This window comes from Aythya fuligula, chromosome 15, assembly GCF_009819795.1.
Source record: "Aythya fuligula isolate bAytFul2 chromosome 15, bAytFul2.pri, whole genome shotgun sequence".
Lineage (NCBI taxonomy): Eukaryota > Metazoa > Chordata > Aves > Anseriformes > Anatidae > Aythya > Aythya fuligula.
In genome coordinates, this window is record NC_045573.1 from 5,138,353 (window position 1) to 5,159,602 (window position 21,250).

General features: G+C 41.9%; 1 protein-coding gene across 2 annotated transcripts in view; it reads left to right on the forward strand.

The window, feature by feature from the left end:
• Positions 1-21,250, forward strand: part of MAD1L1 (mitotic arrest deficient 1 like 1) — a 347,666-nt gene that overhangs the window by 98,289 nt on the left and 228,127 nt on the right. For both annotated transcript variants that reach the window (XM_032197489.1, XM_032197491.1), the window contains one exon: positions 3,652-3,796. In XM_032197489.1, the coding sequence (XP_032053380.1) occupies positions 3,652-3,796 (145 nt within the window). The remainder of the gene's footprint in view (positions 1-3,651; positions 3,797-21,250) is intronic.

The following is a 21,250-nucleotide window of genomic DNA, read 5'->3' on the forward strand; positions in this document are numbered from 1 at the left end:
ATTTCTTTTCTTTGTGTATTTATGCCTTCATGTTGGTTCTTAAAACATGGAGAGGAGAATTAAAAAGGAAAACAAGATTTTATTCACCTCCCTAAGTTTCCAGTGCGGTGTGTCTTTATGCGTGCTGTCTGTCGATGCATCGCGAAGGACGCAAGTTGTCAAGGCTCAGGAACGGGTGTAGTTTTCTTCCTCCAAATGTCTTCCACAAAACAATTTCCCTTGCTCCTTTTTGCCTCATTAGCTCGTGCACTAACCTTTTTATTTTGGACCGTGTCACAAAGATGTTGATAGTTGCAGTACGCTTCTTTTTGCTGTTATGGATGTGCAGTAGCACTGTCACTGCTCTCCCTCTGCGCTTCCTCAATGTTCTTCCCATCCGTGCTCTGTTTCTCAGCATGTTCCCTTTGATGCGATTCTTGTTTCTGACAGTTGTCCCTGCTGTGTGCAAATGTCTCATCTTTTCCTGAGCTGCAACATGACCCAGACTGTGGTGCTCCTCTAATTGTCTCTGGGCCGCTGTGGACTTCTGGTTTTCCTCCCAGGTTGACGTACAGACGGCTTCTGGCGTTCTGTTTGCTTCTCCTGCTACTTTTTGGGTATCTGTGAGGTGGTAAGTTGGTTACCAAAAGAGCAGAACAATTAAAATAATGTTCCTTGGATCACGGAGGAGGAGCTGTGAGCTGCTGTTGTAATTTTTCTCAAAGCAAATTACTAAAATGTCTCTTACAGCTTCAGCGTTCGCTGTCTGCCGTCATTGTTCTCCGTCTTTCAAAGAACATTCTGGAAAATGAAGTTTTATCATTTAGATTACATTAAAGTAGATTACAGAAGAGAAGAGCAAAATATGAAGAGCCTCAAGAGCTCAGAACAGAAAGATGTTGGCATCTTATTCACTGGCATGTGGAACAAGGAGCATTAATAGGCTGATAAAGAGAAATGACTTTTTCTCTTTAAGGCTTAAAAGGTTTACTTTGAACTTGCAACGAATTTTAAAAATGCCGGCTCCCCAAGCTTATGTCGAATGGAGAACTTTGGGCTTATTTTATTTTTCTTAAATGTTTGGTTTGAGTGAGCATTTACTTTTTGATAAGCCATATTTGTCATCAGTGTGGAAGATGAACGCCCATTTCGAACTTGAATGGCATTGGCTGCTGGGTTCCTACTTTCAAATCCTGTTTTTTGTCACTAAGGAATATAACTTTCTTTTTGTTTTATTTTTTCTTCTTTTCTCTTCCCTTTCTTTCTTTTGTTTCTTTTATTTCTTTTATTTCTTTTATTTTTTTATTCTATCTTTTAGAGAGATGGTTTATGTTGTATTTGGTGCAGTTTCTGCTGGAAGAATTATCAATCTGTCCTAAGAGGGGAAGAAAGGATCTCAGTAATTTGCTTTGGCGGGGTGTGGAGAGTTGTAAGGAAGTTGAATTTCACACTTATTATATCAAGGAAACCTTTGGTAACAGAGTCAGTTCAGAGAGTTTAAGTATTGTCACTGCTTTTATAGACATCTCTGGCATTTAAATTTTATCTACATTAACATCACGTTTGAGCTGAGGCTGAAATACAGAAGATGTTTTTTTTCCATGTGCCATGCAACGGCTGAGGAAATTGCCCGTTTGTCTCCCGTTGCTGAGCTTTTCTCGTGTATTAAAACAATCATCTTCCAAGCTAGTTCGAGAAGAACGTGCCTGAACGCCTGTGCTATCTGTAAGATGTGAATTTCAAATATTATTCATTATTTTGAGAAGGAAACCTAACATATATCTCACTTTTTCTGAATGTCAGCGCAGTCATAATCCATCAGTTCACTCAGCATTTATAGAAATAGGTCACAGTATTGGGAGATTAGGAAAAAAGGTTTCTCCGTTGTCCTATCAAAATGTTTTGCAATAATCAAATGCGAGATTCTATCTGCTCTGTAATATTTAATCTTATGTTTGCATTTTATCTTCTGTTTTGACTAAGCAGGACTGTTTCTTTGATAGAGCGAATAATATTTGCAGTATGGTTTCTGTGGCTTGATTCAATTTGTTGTAACAGTTGGTGGGGTTTTGTGCTTATATTTACCCTATGCATAAAAAAATAAAATTGCTGAATAAGCTCTAGTGGGTCTTGGCAGTGGTTGGAGTTACCTGCACCAACGCAGCCGTTCTGCCCTGTATTGGACACCGACCTGTTGCAAACTCAACAGGCTGGCCCGTGGGCTTGGGCTGATTCAGTCTAAAGTCTGGCTTAGAACCAGATCCCAAGGAAAGGGGGTGGTGAGTGTTTTAAGCTTAGGGTTTGGGGAGGCACAGTGTGATGAATCTTTGTTATAGCTTCAGGTGTCTCCCGAGTTGTGTCTGCCTGCTGGCACTTATGGTCAGCCTGCATTGCCCCTGAAGCATTGTTTCAGGTGTAGGATGCTGTGCTGTGCTTGGCTTCTAGGAATTTTTTTTAATAAAGATTAATTTCATATATGTCAAGAATTGATTATTTTAGCCAGTGGAACTTCTGCATTGTTGAATAAGAAAAGGTTTCATCTTGCTATTGAGTATCCACAAGAATGAAGTGGAGATGTTTGCTGAGGCTGTGATGGATGAGGGAGCACCCAGTGCACGGCTGCTTCATGTTCCGTCTCCAGAGATAATGTTCTTGGGCACAGGTTCCCTTTTAAACTGATCAATTACACCAGAACCAAGGAAGTAATGGGGCCCAGGTAATTAAATTATCCATTTTCAAATGCAGATTTTGTCTTGTTGAACTTTCCCACCAGAATGCAAGAAGGAAGAGTCAATTTCACAGTTCCTGGTTGTTAAATTGGTCTCTGAATGTTTCCAAATTGAACTGGAGTTTTAAACAGTTTTCTCACTCACCTTGTGGTTTAAAATGCGTGTTTGTCTTCAAGGAGAAGGATGTTGAGGCTGGGGAATAGCTGCTTGGGGAGTCTGGAGAATTCCTCCATAAATTTCCCAAGTACAACTTGGTGACCTGGCAATGCAGGATGTACTTTAAATGAAGCTAAGAGAGTCTTTTGAAGCAGTGGTCTCTTTCAGATTTATTTAAGCAGTACCTTAAAATGATGGGGAACCAAGCTCTTCTGGCTGAATTGCGAGTCATGTCCACATTGCGAGCTACGTGCTAACTGCCTGGCCTTGGAAAACATTTCTCTTCCAATATAGGTTGCTGGCAAGAGCAATGTGCAGGTGGTGGCTATAATTACTAGCTGAATATTATCTTTCTGTCAAAACAGATCACATTAAACCTCAGTTTTACTTCTACTTTGTTTGGAGAGGGGAAAAAAAAAGTAAAAGATGCAGTGGAAACCGAGCTCTTACGTTGTTTGTTGAAAATGAGCCATCTCTTCAAAGGCAAACTGATTGATTTTGAAATAGATGTGCAGTTATTTAAATGCCTAGTATATGTGAGATTCCAGTCATTTTTTGTGCTGAACAAGAAGGCTGACATGGGAATGGGGGTTCTTTCATAGCTTTTTCTGAGAAAAGCTGAAGAGACTGCAGCTCCTCAAGGTTGCAGTGGTGCATCTGTACAATGCAGTGGCAGCAGCCCCAGTGGTCTGGTGTTGTGGTCATGCTTCTCCTCTCATTTTTTTTCTGATCAATCTGACTAAGAGGCAGTGGTTAAATTTTCACGTGCCTGTGTTATCTTTTGTAGTGCCCGAACACTGGAGAAGGCCCGGCAGCAGCTACAGGAAGAAATATTGCAGATTCAGAGCCAGCTCCTGGAAGAGAAGAAGAAGCGTGAGCAGCACGAAGCACTGGTCAGACGGCTGCAGAAACGTGTATTGCTGCTCACCAAGGTGAGGGGCTGGAGAATGTCTAGTAAAGTACATGTCCTTATTTCCTTCTGGTGAAGGTCTAGATAATGTCTGGAAAAACACGTGCCCTTATTTCTTTCCTCCAGAGGCAGCCCTTGATGTTTCTTATTTGTACCCCTCAGCAACCTGTATTGCAAAGTTGCTCTGGGGTCTTTGCATAGCTGATGCTGTGACAGAGATGCGACACTTGTCTCCTGGGCTGCAATGGAATTAAATTACTAGTACATTGTAGGGCCTTGCCAGCGTGCCCCTCCGTCTGGGCTCCTGCTGCATTGGCAATACATGGCTTAGTCTCGGGCCTGACACTTGTGCGAGGGCAGAGAATTGAATCATGTTGTCGCTGGAGTGTTTTGAGCCACCAAGGGGAATTTATAATGGCTTTTGCTGCCTCACCTCCTTTCCTAAAGAGAACGAAACGACTGCACCTTGTCAACTGTTCCTGTGGAAAAACAATTTACAGAGAGTAAGAGAATCGCCTTCCTCTTACGCTGAAAGTCTGTTCAAATATAATGGCAGGCACTAGACCAGTAAATTGAAAATACATTTTAAGATCCTTTCTATAGGATATTTCAGAGAACTCTGTATTATCCTATATCAGGTATGCTTCCATGATGGAAATTCTATACAATAATTTTGAAGTCTGTAGAGCATTGAAAAATGTTATATTAAATTCTGAGGGAGCTCTTTCCCCAAAGGGAATAATAATTCTCTCTAGTCGGTGTGATATGTTTTTCACTTTCCAAAAATATTCCTTACAAAACTTCACTCATCTTAAGCAATCTTCCTGATATCATGAAACTGCTCACGTTAAGTAAGCTTATGTGTGTGCTTAAGGTCAGAGACGAGCAGCTAGGGTGAGGGAGAGGAAGCCAGGCATGTCAGCGTGTATGGGGAGGAAAGATACTGGTATGGGAGTATCTGAGCAAGAGGAAAAGGACCTCTTATATTGCTAGTGCTTTAGGCTTTGATTTTCAGTGCCAACTAAAGCATTTTGATCAGTTCTAATTGTTCTACACCCAGTTCTGTGTAATTCTGTGTCAGTTTTGGGCCAAGGAGGCAGTGATTTATGGTAAGCAGGGCTTCTTGGAGCATGAAGCAACCATTTTACAAGAGGATATTTTTTCAGATCTTCTGACTGCAGAATTTGACGCCATGGATAGTTATGTAAGTGAGAAGGGAAAAGAGACAGCAGTTCTTTCTCCTTTGCACTAAGGGAAGCTGTGCAGTTTGGGTGGATGAACCAAACCCTCTCCATGGAAAATAAAAAGGCATTTCATCTGCTCAGCAGCAGCCAGCCCTCCATGTTCTAGTCTGATAATGTCATGGCTGGATATGACACAGGTGAATGCTGAAGCTGATAAAAGCTTTCCTTTACAACTTTCTCAGCTGTCTAACATTGCACTGGGCTGCTCAGCTTGAAGGGAATATCTCAGGTGGCTTCTAAAATATTCCCTTTAACTCATTTTGAGTCCTCAGCAGAAACATATTTTGCTGTAGAACACAAAATATCGTTACATTTCTTTAAATACTGGCCAAAAAGACTACAGTACTTTGTCATATGAGGGATTGGACTCTAATTTATAATGAAAGACAAAGCCCTTGATTTGTTTGCTGTCCTTGTCACCTTCCCCATGAAGAGGAATAGAGGAAAAGTTGGAAGTGTCCTTCATCAGACCATGGCAAATAAACTTGTGTTTTGACAGTGGAAGTTTTCAATGTGTTGAATGATTCCTCAACTGGCCTGTTTTAAAGAAATAAAAGCTTTACTGTTCTCTGAAAATTTATATTCCGTCCAGGGAATGCTCGAGGTCCTTTGTGAAGAAGTGCATGCATTATGGTACTTGGGCAATCTCCTCTTGGCACTGCGTCTCCCACTAGTTGCACTCTCATGCAAAATCAGAAGAAGGAATATCATTTAATTAAAAAAGTATGATATTGTGATTTAAAATGAGATTGAGCAAGTATATTGTCTGTTAAAAATAATTATTTTACATTGAAAGCATATCACCTAGAATGGTATTTAATCATCTAATTAGTGGCATCAGTGCTACAGTGTGCTTCTATGTAATTTGAGAATGGAAAAGATGAGCTTTCTTTATTGAATCTTTGTCTTGTTAAACAGGACTGTGAAAATCTAATTTGGGGGAGACTATTATATATATATGATTGAATTGCTATTGTTTCGGACACTGATTTTTGCATTTGTCTATATCTGACCCTCTGGTAGGGCAATGAATCCGTTCCTGTATGCTGAGCAAATACGGTCTGAAAGACATCAGACATATTTAACGGTGCAAGTTTAATGCAGTGACAGCTATCTGTTATGTGGGATCAAATTGTAACCTGGAAGTCTCAGGTCTAGAATACATTTTCAAAGATCAGTAGAAACTGATAAGCTGTTCTTCATTCGATAACAGCAATGCCTCGTATTTCAGTAATGAACATGCTCCCTTCAGGTGGCACTCGCTTTGCTGATCTGATTCCTTCTTGGCTTACTTTATGGCTATTGAATATTATCTCAAGATACAAGCGATTTTTTTTTTTTTTGGCTTTCATGGATTGTCTGTCCTGTTTAGTCTTGTTCATTTTCTACTTGCCACAGTCTCTGTTTTACTTGGTTGCTCTTGTATTTCCATTTCAGTGCATTTAACTTCTCCTTCCATTGCTCGCTTCCTCGCCTCATTTGCTTCTTTTGGGCTTCCTTGACCTTACTCGGGCCTTTCCACTTGGTTTACTGTTTGCAATAGGCACAATTGTCAATCTGGGATACTGCTGTGACTCTTTACAAATCTTTCTTCCTTGGCAGACTTGAGGAACAGCATTCTCTCTGACATACTTGTGCAGTGGCCTAGCCCAATTAATTCCACCTCTGACAGTGGACTGGGGTAGGAAGTGTATCCTCATTATTATTGTTGACAAACTGCTGTTCAGAACGTGTTAGCTGATGACTTTCTCCTGTATGTCTTGTAAGTCAGAGTGGTACTTGAAGTTTTCTGATATGCATGTTTGCAGTGAAATAAGAGTCTCTTGGACACCTGAGAGCTTTTCAGACATTGATGGCTTGAAGGTATCTGCTGGAGTGTCAATCTGTTCACTTAGGGTAATGAAAAAGAAATTAATGTTTGAAGGGATGTATTTACTCACTCTGTTTGACATCCACCTGGCTTGGTTTGCTGACTGTTGTGCTGTCTTTTTGCTTTGGTTTTGCTCAGAGTTTTAGAGAAATCTTTTATCTTTGCTTGATGACACAAGGTAGCTTCAACACAGCAGTGCTGGGAGATACCTGAAGTGCTGGGGAAAGACCTGGTCTCTCTGTCCTTTTCCCGTTTGTTTTACCCCTATATTGGCTCTGAATGTTGTGTTTGCCTTCAGTTCTGTATTTGGCTTTTGTGTTGTCCTTAAGCTTGTGAGTATTTCTCTTTTCTGAGAGCTTTCCACACAGTTCACGGTCTTTATGAAGTGGGCTTATTAAAAGCAGGCAATTCTGCTATTGAATGACTAAAATTTGAATCTCTTGGGTAATTTTCTGTGACACGTAAGTCTCCCAGAATGAAAATCCCTTTCTGAAAATCCTTGTTTGAGTTCAAGTAGCTCGTTGAGCCTGTGTTTAACAAAACCAAAGCTCTGCTCTGTTTGTTCCTGGAGGGCAGCTTTCAAGGGGCACAAATGGACCCTCATGGACCAGCGATAAAAGCATGCTGAGGGGTTCTCAAAGCCCTTCGATGGAGGGTAAAAAGTTGTTTTGCATGGATCTTCACTGCATCATTACCTCCTCCTCTCCTCGCGTGATTTTTCCCTGGTCATGAGTCAGCCCTGGGCTGTATCTGTCACTCGGCTGCTGCTACGGTTCAGACCTGTCAGCCTCATCTCCTGCGTCGGTGATTCCTCGGGACGTTTTTTTCTTTGTGCACAAAGCTGTGTGGACATCACCGCGTGAGGCTGCAGAGCGAGAGCACCCCAGAGCGTGTGGCAGGTTTGACCCGAGCCCAAAGGCCCTGCTTGGTTGCAGCTGGTGCCTGATCCTGCGCGGGAGGCTCGTGCCTCTTTGCATGCACAAGCACTCCAAACGTGAAGTGCAATTTCAGTTACTTCTCGTAACATCCCAAATGAGCCCAATTTGCTTCTCAAATTGTAGACTTTGTGAATGTACACTGTCCTAATTGCATCCCTTGCTCTCATGAGAGGCGTAATGCAGCAAATGAATTAATCTGATTGTGCTGCATGTTGTTGTTTTGCCTTGTTTGTTTCCGGTCTGCGCATTTGTCTGCCTTCGGGTGCTCCGCTACCCGGAGCAGAGGCTGAAAAATTCTGTTTTGTTTTCTGAGCGTTCGAGCAGATCATGTGATCTGATAGGAAATCTGTTTCGGTTGAGACATAATTCAGGCCATCACCATAAAAGTTGGAGATTAAATAATTATTGATTAACCAACTCCAGCTGACTGTTGGCACCACATGTTCCTGGAGATATCTTCGCAAGAGTCAGTACGAGCTGTGTAAGTGACTCCAGAGCCGAGAATGGCAGAGATGCATCAGAAACGGGGCTAGGTAATTAAACTGTTCATTAAGCATGGCAGATGCAGAGTTCATGACTTGATTTGCCATCTGCTTTGTTTTGTAATCAGTAAAGATTTAAAATAATGCTGTTGGTTTCTCTGCCACATCGGGCCCTGCGTTGTGATGTTTCGGAGGAGGTGGATGATTTGGAAGTATAAGGAAGGATCTGGGAGTTTGGTGAAGGAGGTGAATTAACCCTTTTTCTGGGAGATGTATTTATCTTTAAATATTGCCTCAATAGCAATAAAAACAGTCTGGTAAACAGATGCCTTGCAGCGACCTTCGTTTGGGTGTTGCACCCTGTGCTCTGCATCCAGGTAGCATGGATGGGTTTGGAACAGAACTGAGCTGCTCCAGTGCGTTGTGGGCAGTATCAAACGCTTCTCCCTGGCTGTCACGGTGTGATGCCTCTTCCTCCCTTTGATCCCCTTCATGGCTCCGTGTATATCATTTAAGCAGTCCCATTACTCGTGCAGCACCAGCTGTGCTGCCACTCTGCACGTGATTGTTGTCTGCTGTCAGCCCGACCTGTGCCAGCCCCTTCCCTCTACTCACCTTGTCTCTCCTCTGTAGGTTTTTAGAAACCTGTGGAAGTTGTCTTCCTTTTAATGGCTGCAAATAAAGAAGTTTGAAATAAATGAATCTGCTCCCTCTTCTGTGATTCCACGAGATGAGCTTTTAGGTGAGGTACTACCTGTTAGGTCGTCTTGCATACATATAAGAGGGGAGACAAGACAGACTTTGCGTTTGGCAGAGAAGAGGTGATTGGGAGTTCTGGGTGGAGGGGATGATAGCAAGGGATGAGAGATCATGAACTTCTGTGGGACAGGAGAGAGAGAGAGAGGTAATTGCTGTCTGCACGGTAAGAGGGGTTTCAGTGGGGTCTCTCCTGAACCACAATTTCCAGTCTCCAGTAACACCATGAATTTCAATTCTGAGACACCTCTATTGTGGAGTTGTGTTTTTTTTTTTTCCTTCTGAGGATGAGGACTCACAGGTCAGAGATGAAGTAGAAGTTTTTATGAAAAATCTTTTCCCTGTATTAGCTGGTATTATATTGATCCTGGGTTCAGTCTAGTGCAGCGCAGTTGTTTGGCTTTGTGCTCGCGGTTTACACAAGAGTGTCTGGAGCAGGGGATAAAGCATGCGAAGTTTTGTGATGAGACAGTGGGATTCAGAGGTTTTGGCTGCTGCTGGAGATGTTTCCTGTTGAGGTTGAGGAAATATCAGGTTCTGTGTTTGCTTTTGTTGGTCTCCAACAGCCTGGTGTCTGTGTGAGATGAGGTGCCCCAGGGAAGGAGAGGTCTGGGTTTAATACTAGGTTTTTTCTTTTTCCCGCAGTCTAATCCAAATTTGTTATGATTGTTTTGAGTAAGTTCGTCTGCGGTGCAAGCAGGCTGTCCTGGCTTTTGAAATGCTCTGAACCAGAAGGTTGCCTGTTAGCCTTGCTGAGATTGTCTGTGGCTTAGGGTTGGTCCAAACCCACTTCTGTCTGGGTTAATTGCTATCTGCTAATGGCCCTTGCAGACTATAAAAGGCAGACAGAGGCCTGCGTTTGTAGAATATATAATTCATTCAGCTGAAAATCCTGCTCTGCTTTGAAAACTACCCTTGGACTCGATCCGGATGTTGTACAGATTACAGGCCTGGTGCCCCACAGGGACTCGGGCCACGTGATGAGCAAGGACCAGGAGCAGTTTCTGTGCTTAGAGGTCCTGCCATCTGTTCTGCTCAACTGGGGCGTCTGGATTTGCCACAGGAGGTGACAAAAAGTTGCTAAGCCAAGAGTTACTAAGTATGGAAAGGATGCTGCTGAGATAGTCCCCGTGTCTGCCTTTGGTTGCTTCCTGTGCCATGTTTTAGTCCTAATTCACCCAACAACCTGCTGGAGCTGGGGCAGCTGGCTCCCAAGTGTAGCAGCTTGGAGATAATTTGCTCCACTGCTCTTTGCCTGTAATGGGTGCTCTACAAGAAAACTGCAAATATTTATTCTAACAACTCTTCTCTTTCCTTTTTTTATTTTTTACTTTTTAATGTCTGGTACTGTTCTCCTTCTCCTTTCATGATTACCTTGCTGCCTGCATTGTAAGGACCTTTAAACTGTGATCTCCCCTTCCATACGGAACAGCTTTCTAGGATCTGTTGACCTGATTTCAAGTCTCTCTAGACCTGAGTTTGAGAGTGATTTCCCCCCCTCCTTTTTTTCAGTGCTCTGTAACTTGTCTGCTTCTGGGTTTTATTTAGCTCATAACTGAGTGATCTGGCTGTAGAGGAACTTCATTTTCGTGGAAGTTGCTATAGAAAATACAAATGAACAGATATCAATTGTCAGCCTGACCATAGGCTTGACCAAGTCTGCTCTGCAGCTATGGAAACAGCCGTGCTGATGCTTTCACCCTAGCTGTCTCCTGAACCAGTCATAATATTTAATGAAATGATTTCATCTCTGTTCCTGCGCTGCTTTTCTCTCTAGCGTGGTGATCAGAATTCCACAATACTCTAACGGCAATTTTAGCAGAGTTTTGTACAATCACAGACTAACTTCGTGCTGATTTATACTTGACGCTCCATTATATTCATTACAAGATCCTATTTGCATGCTTGACATTTAAAAATATTGTGTTTGGAATGTGTTATTTATTTTGAGACCTTTATTAAGCAACCCCAGTCTAAGAAGGGTTTAATTGTTACTGATAGCTAAGAGTATAATTACCTCACTAAAATATCATGACTATATTAAGCAAATGGAAATTGTCTTCCAGAATAAAGTGAGCACGAACCATTTTGCTTTGAAACAGCCTGTTCTGTGAGACCTGCTAATACCACTTGCTAATAGAATTGCAGAATCTTGCTACAAAGAATAAATAAGGAGAGCTGAAAACAATGTCTTTGGAGAAGAGCTTGTCTGGAATAGTTTTGAAGAAGTATGCTAAGACCGTTTGGAAGGGGGAAGTGTCTTTAAAACAGAAAATGCTACCATTTTCAAGTGACATTTGTAGATTCCTGAAAGAGGAGAAATTCATGTTTTCTGACATGGCTCCCAGACAAGTGCATGCTTTGCTTTTACGTGTTTTTCTTCATTTAATATTTGCTTTGTTACTTTGCCTGATTTGGTCATATGTTTACCACTCACTTCTCTTGAGTCAAATGAAGGAAACAGCAGCCTTGTTGAGCTCTCAGATGCTAATCCTGCTCCAGAATGGCTTTTTAAAGCCTACAGTGGTCTCTTAGTTTCTGACCTGTCTTTCTGCCCTTGGGTCCTCATCTGTTGAAGGGGTCTGAGATGACCACACTTGTTCACTGTAGGGCTGCAGATATGGGGGCATGGTCTGCCCCTTCCCTTGCTGTTTTCCACTGCATCCTCTCTAGTGATGCTTTCTGCTCTTCATCTGATATTGGCCTAATTCTTCACAGTAACGGATAGATTTTCCCTTTCACTGACTTTGGATATTCCACCTCTTCGTGTCCCTGTACAGGTACGTGAAGGAATTTGTACCACAGAGGCATAGTAGTTGTGTGCTTTGTTAGAGTAGAGATTAGTCACCTAAGGGCTTTCAACTTGGAAGCAGCGAACGCTACCTTCAAATGACCAGCCTGGAGGAAGGAGATGAATTGACTCGTGGGCCTTGCTTCCCATCCTCTCTTAGAGGCATGAAAGAGCTCGTAAAAATTCTTAGCATTTTTTTTTTTGAATCAGTGCTCTGTCATTCTCTTTCTTGCCTTATGATGTATCTGATAAACCTTGTAATTATAGAATGCAGAGTTCATTGCTATCTTTCTATAAGATGCTTTTTGGGGGTGGAGACACAAGGACAGCCTGTGTTCTTAATGTATGTTATGTCTGGTGGTTTCTATTTAAACAAGGTGTTTAGAGCTTTTTCAAACTTACAACAATTCAGAACATGCAGTGAAATTAAAAGTTAGGTATTAGTTTGATGGATTTCTGAAGGGCTATGAAAATACTTTTCCCCCAGAGTAGTGCCTGGATTTTGCTTCATCCTGTTGGCGCTAGATATTAGTGCTCAATGCTAAGAGGTTAGACTATGAAAATTAGAAATATACCCATAAAAGAATTTATTTGACCTTCAGTTCTCATATTTCTCTGAGAGAAAGGGCTGTATGACTTCTAAAGGTAAAATATTCAATAAAAAGAAATTAGGTTAATCCAGTGTTATGGCTGACAATTTAAACTCACCGAGGTCAGGTAATTCAAAGTTATAGTTCCCTTGATGCGTGTGCTGTAACATTTATTCCTTAGCTCCTCAACCCTGAATTATGAAGGATGCGGGGACAGATATGGCAGAGAAGCGAGTATGAAGATGGATGGGTGGAATGAGGGAGTTATTGTTGAGAAAAGTTAGGCAGAGCACGTTTTACCTCTGTGCCTGGCAAGCAAGGCAAAGGCTGACAACAAGAGGTGGCTGAGGGAGGTGGCTGGGCAACGGCTTGCACAGCATCCAAGGGCAGGGGTAGGGACATAGGATTTCAGAACATCAGGCTCTAAATGATTAGCTGGAATAAGCTGCACAAAAAGGGCTTTTTGCATGTCTTTGTTCCCAAAATACTAATGGTTGGAAGGCATTAAGATCTGTGCCTCTTACAGTGGTGGTACTGCCACGAGAACTGCAGCTTTGAATCCCTGACTTCTCTCTATTTTAATTCTCAGCCATAAAACTGGATTAACTGGGTTTGCTTCAAGTTGAATTGCTGTGGGTTTTTTTTAAGGGATAGGAGAGAGAGATAATTAAGTAATTGCACAGTAGCTTATTCCAACATGTGATGTGAGCCTCTGGTAAGAACAGCTGCACTACTCAGACACCAGTCACTCAGAGCATCCTTGCAAATGAAGACCTAAAATCTCTATAAAACCCAAGGACTGTCTGGAGAATTAAGGAGTTTTGGATTGCTTCTAGCAGAGTGTCATGCAGTGCTAACTATTTTGTTCGATGCGTGTTCACATCATCTCAGGTCAAGCATTGCTTAAATTGATGAATATATTAGAAGTCAAATGAGTTTTTTTTCAAAAGATCGTGGAAATGGTCTTTGACCCGTGATTTGTTGCACTACGGAGAAATGAACTGTTCCCAATTTTATGAGCACATTTGCTCGAGTAGTATTTCAGATAGAGACAACATTCTTTAATAGCAACTATAGCAAATTTGAAGAATTGGTCTAGTTTCAGGTAATGAATTCTGATGTCATGAGAATATTATATTACAAGTTCTCAGTATGTGGGAGACTTGCCTTTTTTTTTCTTCTCAGTGCTGTGTAGGACATCTAGAGCAGGAGCTGTGAAGAACCATTAACCATAAATGTACCTGTTTGGGTGCAAGCAGTTTGGCACAGTGGGGTAGCTGGGGCTTGCTTTTCTCTCTGTTTAAATCCAGAGCCTCAGGATTTCCCTGAAAATATCACTACCTACCTAAATACATATATTTTCTTAAAGCTGAGAAATTGGAATGAGATTAATGGATAAATGAAGAATGAGCATGAGACAGGAAAAGATGAGCTTTCTACATCTAATTGATATTTAACTTTCTTCCTGCCAGGAGGAGGAGGAGAACTATTTTTGTTGAGTCGTATGATTTGTAGAGTTGTATGTGGGAAGATGCTATGATCCCATGGGGAATCCTGGCAGCTTTTAAGTGTAGGGAAGCAGAGCCAGAGCAGTGTTTGAATATGTCTGTATGTTGTCGTGTCTGCATCTCTGCACTTTCCTTGGCTAGTGAAGAAAAAGGATTGTCAAAAAAATGCAAGCAAATGCGTCCCTTTGCTTGCCACTGTGCTGGGAAATGACTTCCTCTGGTGTCACATCACTTCAGGTACCTGCTCCAGCCTGAATACTAAGGGAACAGGGGAGTGTGCCCTACGTGGTCTTCTGGTCGATACCATTTTGGGTGCCACAAGACTGTGTGTAATTAATTGAGACAAAGTGGTTGAAGCAAAAGTCATTGAAGGGAGGAGGGCGGGCATTTTTAAACTGGTCACCTCTCTGCAAATGTTTGAGAACCTTTGTGTTGAGCTCATGCTTACACCTTCAAACACCTGGAAGGCTGGGTTTGTACTGATGGCAACTATTTTTCATGGGGAAATTCATGTTCTGCCTATCTGTTGTGATAGTCGAAGCTGGAACTGCAAGACCTGTTATTTTGCTGCAGCTAAATACTCTTCATTTTTTTTCCCCCTTTGCTCCACCCAAGGTGCGAGTGCAGCTTCCTACATTCGGTTTTCTCCACTATGGCAATGGCACTCTGAGCTGCTGGGAAGACGAGTTCTGTGCATTAAAAGCACGTGATTAAATTAAAGATACCCATGAATGTGAAGGAACACTTCATTCAGTATGTGCTCTGTGCTGTGTGCTTCTACAGGGTGCGTGCAAAATGAGTTAGCAATCCATTAATGTGCGGTTCTCAGAACAGTCGTGTCTGAATTAGCATATGTCCTAATTTAGCTCCTCCCCAGTTGGATATATGCTTTTACTGTTTTTTTTTTCTTTTCACACTGACGTAAGCTGCAGAAATTTTCTGTTTTGCACACAGAACAGTTGTTCTTCTTTGTAAACAGTATTTTCAGTTTTAGAGATAAGGAAACACTTTCTGGCTTTAAAAAATTAATTTTCCATTGATAACGTACTACCTTTGGAGACCAACTTTCAGGGTTGACATTTCTATTATATTAATTACCAAAAAAAAAGAGAAAATCTGTACTTGTTTTGTTATAGGGAAATGCCATTTGCAAAGGTATTGGAAAGCTGACCTTGTCAGAAGTATTATTGCGTTATCCCTCCATGAGGGCCACCACAACCGAATGGCAAGAAAAAATGCAGAAAGAAAAAAGCAATTTCAGGAAATATAATGAAATCAAAATAAAATGCCTTTTATCCTCCTCTAAAGTGGAGATGTTTATTAAGATAGCATTTGTAGGAGAGCGGTGCTGGGGGAAAAAAATGCTTGTGAACCGCTGTGGGTTGTTTTTTAAAAATAAAACGTGCCATGTAAGAGAATTTTTGACCTTTTGCATGAAGTGAACATGATCGTGTGGCACTACCCACTCCAGTGACATCTCCTCACGTCCCTGTTGCAGCCCCAGTACCCTTGCTCGTCATCCCCCTGTTCCCATCCTGTGCACCGGGCCACGCGTGCCCCAAGGGCCCAAGCCAACCACGTGCCATGGTGTCAGGCACTTTCAGGGTTATTCCCCCACCTCCCACTCATTCTGACAGTCCTTTAAGGAAATGCCCACGTTAAGCTCTGCTCCTACCGAAATACCAATGGCTCTATGACAAGAGACAGCGAGTGCCTGCTTCCCCTCAGCTCCCTGCTTCCTCCCGTGATGCAGCTGTCACAGGTAGCCCAGGGGATTGCTTGTCACAGAGCACGTTCATTCCACATTAAAGGCTTTAAAGGAAACCTTTTCTACCAAAGAAATGATTAAAAAAAAAATCTATGTAACCCACCCCCTCCTTTTGTGCTAGCCAAGATGTTCCTTATGTAACAGCTCCGCACATGAATTTGTCATGTGTGCTGGTAACCTGAGGCTGTGTTTGTAGCCCTCCCATTCCCAGATTGGCTTCTTACTTGCAAAAAAGAAGAGGAAAAAAAAACCTGCTGAAGCCACTGAAAATGTCCTGGATAGGATGCCGAACAGCTGTAAATAACAGCCAGGTTTGTAGTTTAACTCTCTAGAGACGTATGCAAGCTGAAGGACTTGAAATGTACATTCTAAATCTGATGCTTCCCCTTAGATAACACGAGTAAACCTGAAATACAGGCACAAGTAATAAAATGTGTGTCTTCCCTGCATCGCTTTCCTCCTTACCCTGGGCATGGATCAGTGAGTTTGGAGGCTCTCAAGGTCCTTCTGCAGCTGTTGGTGCACCCTCTGCTGCTGAGTCTTGGTCTCTTTTGGAGTTTGCTCCTTAACCTTGGGGATGATTTGATCCCTCTGAAGGACCAGCTAAAGTTGACTTCTCCACATTACACAGGTTAGTTGTAAGGTCAGACTGCTTCATGAAGGAACCGGGTCTCTTAACTGCAGCCAAGACATTGCAGTCCGTGTTCCCAATCAAATTAGCAACAACAGAGGATGCAGGACTTATTGCTGACCCCAGCCTGGTAGGGTTTGTTCACTTTTGTAGGATTTGCTATATGTTGGACGTTCCTCTTCTGCTGTGGTTCTGCACGTGGCTGGTGGATGTGCTCCATGCAAATGAACTGATACCCAAAGATCTGCCTCAAAATTTTTGATTTTTAATTACTTTTAATATGGTTAAAGGTATGCTAATCAAATTAACTGTAAATTAGAGAGTTCACGTCTTTCATACAAATATAACTTAAGAAAAATGGTATCTTCTCATTTTGCCATGCTGTTGAGATTTAGAAGGCGAGGTCGCTGCTCTCCTTGGGGAGGGCTTTTGCAGTTGCAGGGTTTATTCATCCAGGCCAGCGAGTTTTTTCCTTGCAAATTTCTGTTTGCAGAGAAGTAGTGATAAGAAACTGGGGGGAGGGAGGAATCTTATGGTGCCTGTCCTTTCTCTTTTTTGTCTTGGAGCTCAGTCAGGAGTTAAATGTGGTAATAATATCTAAGTATCAACCCTTGGTAGACTTATGAGAGCTGTTAACAACTAATGAAGGTTAAATGCTCTCTATTTTGGGAATCTGAATGACACTGTCACTCATGATATTTTAGCAGTATGCACTGTGCGGTGTTGTACTTTTCCTTCTTTCATTGCTGGGAGATAGAGAAGCACTCAGATACCTCCGTTACATAAGGGGAACTGCGACACTGGATGAAACGGCTGGAAGGCTGAGCCCAAGTCAAACAGGAGTCCTGTGGAAGAGCTGTTAAGTCTTAAATTATTGCATCTCTTAATCAGAATATTTGACCCTTGTTTTTTTCACAGAGTCCTACAACACAGGCTGCAGTTTTGTGTCTCCTGTGTGAAAATGCCCTTCCTTCAGACAGCAAGTCCTTTGTGTGTATGTCCCTGGCGCTGCCTGCCCCCCTGTATTAACATCAGCATTTCACTGATTTTCTACATCTGCTGAGTCTTGTCATATCCTGGAAGCATCTAGTATGATTTTGGTGAACCTGTGTTAGTACAGGGATCTGCTTTGCTCCTGGAGCAATGTTGCTGGAGTGGGTTTGTTTGTGAGGTTTGCTGTCCAGGCACAGGATGGAGTCCCTTCCTTCTCCTGCAGGTCACCGCTGGCCAGCGTGTCCCTGGGGGTGTCACGTGCCCAGAGGGCATCCACCTCACCTCACCTACCTGGCAGATCATTGCTGGAAAGCTGCTTGCGTGCACGCTGTGTGAGATGTAGTATTTTTCCTTCCACTCTGCATTAAATTGCATTTGTGTGTTTGTGCTCAGTCTGCTTATCTGCGTTTGCTCTTCCCTCATTATTAATTTTTTTTAGCTGCTCCAGAATGCCTCACCCTTGTCTCTCGATTCTGCTAACATTAATATTTTATGTTGTCAGCACACATCTTGCTACTTGCCCCTGTTTTTCACACTAATAAGTACACTGAATGAAACTTCTGGCTCTAATCCCCATTGCAGCCTGCCACTAATTGCTTTCCGAGGTAGGGAAGAATAGTCTGCTCCTCCACGAGCCAGCTTTTACCCTGACAGGTATTTGACTCTCATGTAATGATTAAAACCGAGGGATGCTCAGTCATTTATATAGACTTTCAAAGCCCTGTATTCCCTAGTTAGCTCTCTTTTGAGTTCTCTCAAAGAATCGTTAACCAGTTAGGCTTAAATTACTTTAACAAAAGCTTATGCTTATCTATCTCTATTTTATCCTGTTACACTTAACTAAAAAAGGTGCTTTGTAATTCTGAACCTTCTCAACTAATTTTCGTAGTGCTCAGGTGAAACTTCCTCGCCAGTGACTCTAATTTCCCAGAGCAACCTTATCTCCTTTTTCAAAACAGATAGGAGGATGTCTGCTGTCTAATACCTCCAAAACAGTAGCCATTTCTAATGATAACTCATTTTATTCCTTTTGTCTGTTAACACCTTTCTTATCTGGGTCTTGGGTGAGTTTCTAGCTTTGAGATTATGATGATGTCTCCTCCTCAGTGCAGTGCAAGTTCTTGAAGCATTGGATTGCTTCTGTCACAGGTCTCTGAAATACGGCGGAGGAGCGGTGTAACTTTTCGGAGCCTGCATCTTTGCAGTGTCAGAGTCAGGCTGCAGCTGCATTTGCTCCTGGGCTCCTGACTTTTGATAGACTGAAGAATTGGTCTGCATACCCAGATGCCCATCTCCGTTTGTTTTGTTGTTGTATGTTTCCATTGTGAAATTTGTCTGCCTCTGAAATATAAATGATTATTGCTGCTGCAGCTTTTATTTACTTGAAATTCTCCATTACGTTTTACATTTACATGACCTTTCTTCACTTTATGCAAGCATCGAGACTTTTCATGTTTTGATGTTTGTCTTCATTTTCGTCTTTATGAAACGGGTGATGATAAAAAACAAACCAAACCAAACCAAAAAAAAAACATACTGTGGAGATTGGTAGGTTTATTTTCTTTCTAATTTTGACTTGAGATGCTCTTGCAAGTTCCTGTATTGCAACTGATAGTTTCTGAACCCATCATAGGTTCATTTTCTACTCCCTGTGTGACTTCTGAAATACCTCATGAGCTGTAGCAATGCTGTTGCAGAGAGTAAACAAATCGCTCTGTTCCTAGCTAAAGAAAAATAAATTGATCACAGTCACTGTCACTCCTGCCCATCTTGTAAGATGAATCGGTCCGCTGAAAGGTGGACCAGCGGGCTGTATGCAGAGCTAGATTAGTCTTGTTTTGTGTCATCATATCTCTCACACATTATCAGGGGTATTACATAGTGTATTTTTTCCCCACTTTTTTTTGTTTTTAAAGTAAACTTTCCTGTTGATGGTGGCATACTGAAAATGAAACGATTGGATAGCAGATAAACTGAGGCCATGCCTTAGACGTTATCACTGCCAGGTATTCTTACCAGATGGCCAAAGTGCAGTCTTTTTAACTCATCCTGCCTATGGTTATAGTGTTTTTATGAAGTTATTCTAGTTTCATCTTCTATTTGTCTTCATAGCTGTTAAGAGCACTTTTTTATGGTGTTTCTTTCTGCTAAGAAAATCATATCAGATTTGAACATAGCTCCTCAAAGCTGCATGAGCTAATGCACGGTTTAAAGTGGGTTAGCAATCAGTATGAATAAGGACTGTTCTGTGTAAGGTGAATCTTCGAAGGAACACCTGCATCTTTAGTAATTTATGTGTCAGTAGAGATTTGCTTCTTCAGCTAGAACCTGTTATGGTAAAGGTCATTTTATTGAAATTCATGCTTATATATTCATAAAAGCAGGCATTGTTCTGAGCATTATCAGTCTCCAAGTATTTGTAGTTGCCATGCTGGATGTTTTTTGTATCTTCTAGCTCTGAAATCTGGTTTGATGAATAAAGTGAAATGTCTGCTCTTGATATTACAACATTACAATAAAATCAGAGGGGGTAGTGTGGTGGCTTATGGTCTCTATATCTAGTGTGGTTCAGCTGACAGGAGAACGTGAATTGATAGGAATGGGAGAACTAGCTGAAGGGTTTGGGGAAGCAGGTCTGGAGATGGTTATAGACTGATGCTGGAAAAACAAATTTCTTTGCTTAACAATATGCTTATGATCTGACGCGCCAAATCTTCTAGATCACCTTTTCCTTATTCTTTGGGAATTATTCTTTGAATCCTCTGAGAACAGCAGACTTAGCGAGATACGGTTTTGTAATTGGCTTTTGTATTGTTTTAAATTGTTTGTTAAAACAGCTCTGTAAACATTGTAGAAACCTAGGCTGAGAAGGATGAGGGTAACCCTGGCTGTGGAAGGTAGAAATTTTTGTAACTGTCTCAATGGATCTTTGGTCTCTGTCCTGGGCATAGTGGACATTATAAAAGCTGGTGATCTGCCTTAAAGAAGCATCCTGTCTATTTTCTCCTCTTTTTCAGCTTTATTTACTTGCCTTTTGCATCATTTCACCAGGGAGATTTTCATGAATCTTATCTTTGCATTGTTTCCTATCTTCCTTGCATTTGTTGTGAAGTCTTAGCAAAGAAGGTGGCTGCTAATGTTGTTCTTCCTGCCATTCCCTGTGCTCTTCATGTTGTGCTGGCTTTGTGCTATAGCCAGGGCTTCCCTTGGTTTACTGTTGGACTTCAGTGTCCTGAATTCTGCTGTTCCTTCCTTCAGCTCTGAAGAAGCCCAGGTGACTAAGAGCTTACTCTGCCTGGTGTGTACCCTTAAGCTGTTCCCAGTCACCCTGCAGGGAACTTTTTTTCCAGTGCTTTGGAGAATTTTACAGGTCAGCTCTCTGTGCCGTAAGGGGCCTCAAAGCGGTCTCTCCAAGACACAGCTGGAACCAGTGACCTTTCTGTGAGACTTGTACCAACACCCGTCAACCAGCAGGACGCCACTTCCACAGCTAAATCGGACCTGCTAGGTAATGTTATTTGACAATCTGCTGCTGCCAAAAACCGTGGCACTGCATCTCCTTCCATTAATCGTTAGATTTTTCACCTACCCAAATTTGCTTGAAATTTTCTATAGTAGAGCGTTATGAATAAAACGTGTCACTTAGGTTTGGAAAATGTAAGTCATTGAGGAGTGACTTCAGCTTACTCCTTTATAGTCTGCCACACTTTTGACTGCTCAAGATTTGAAGGGCTGCATACTTCTATGTAGCTGTTTCATCAGGTTTTCTAACAATGAAATTGCTTTGCTCTTCAACCTTGATCATTTTGCCTTTTCTATAGGCTGAGGAAATGTGGCAGAGGGCAAAGATGTATGGAGTTGGAAACTGGAGAAGGCTGCCCTATGTGTATGCATGTGTGTGTCTG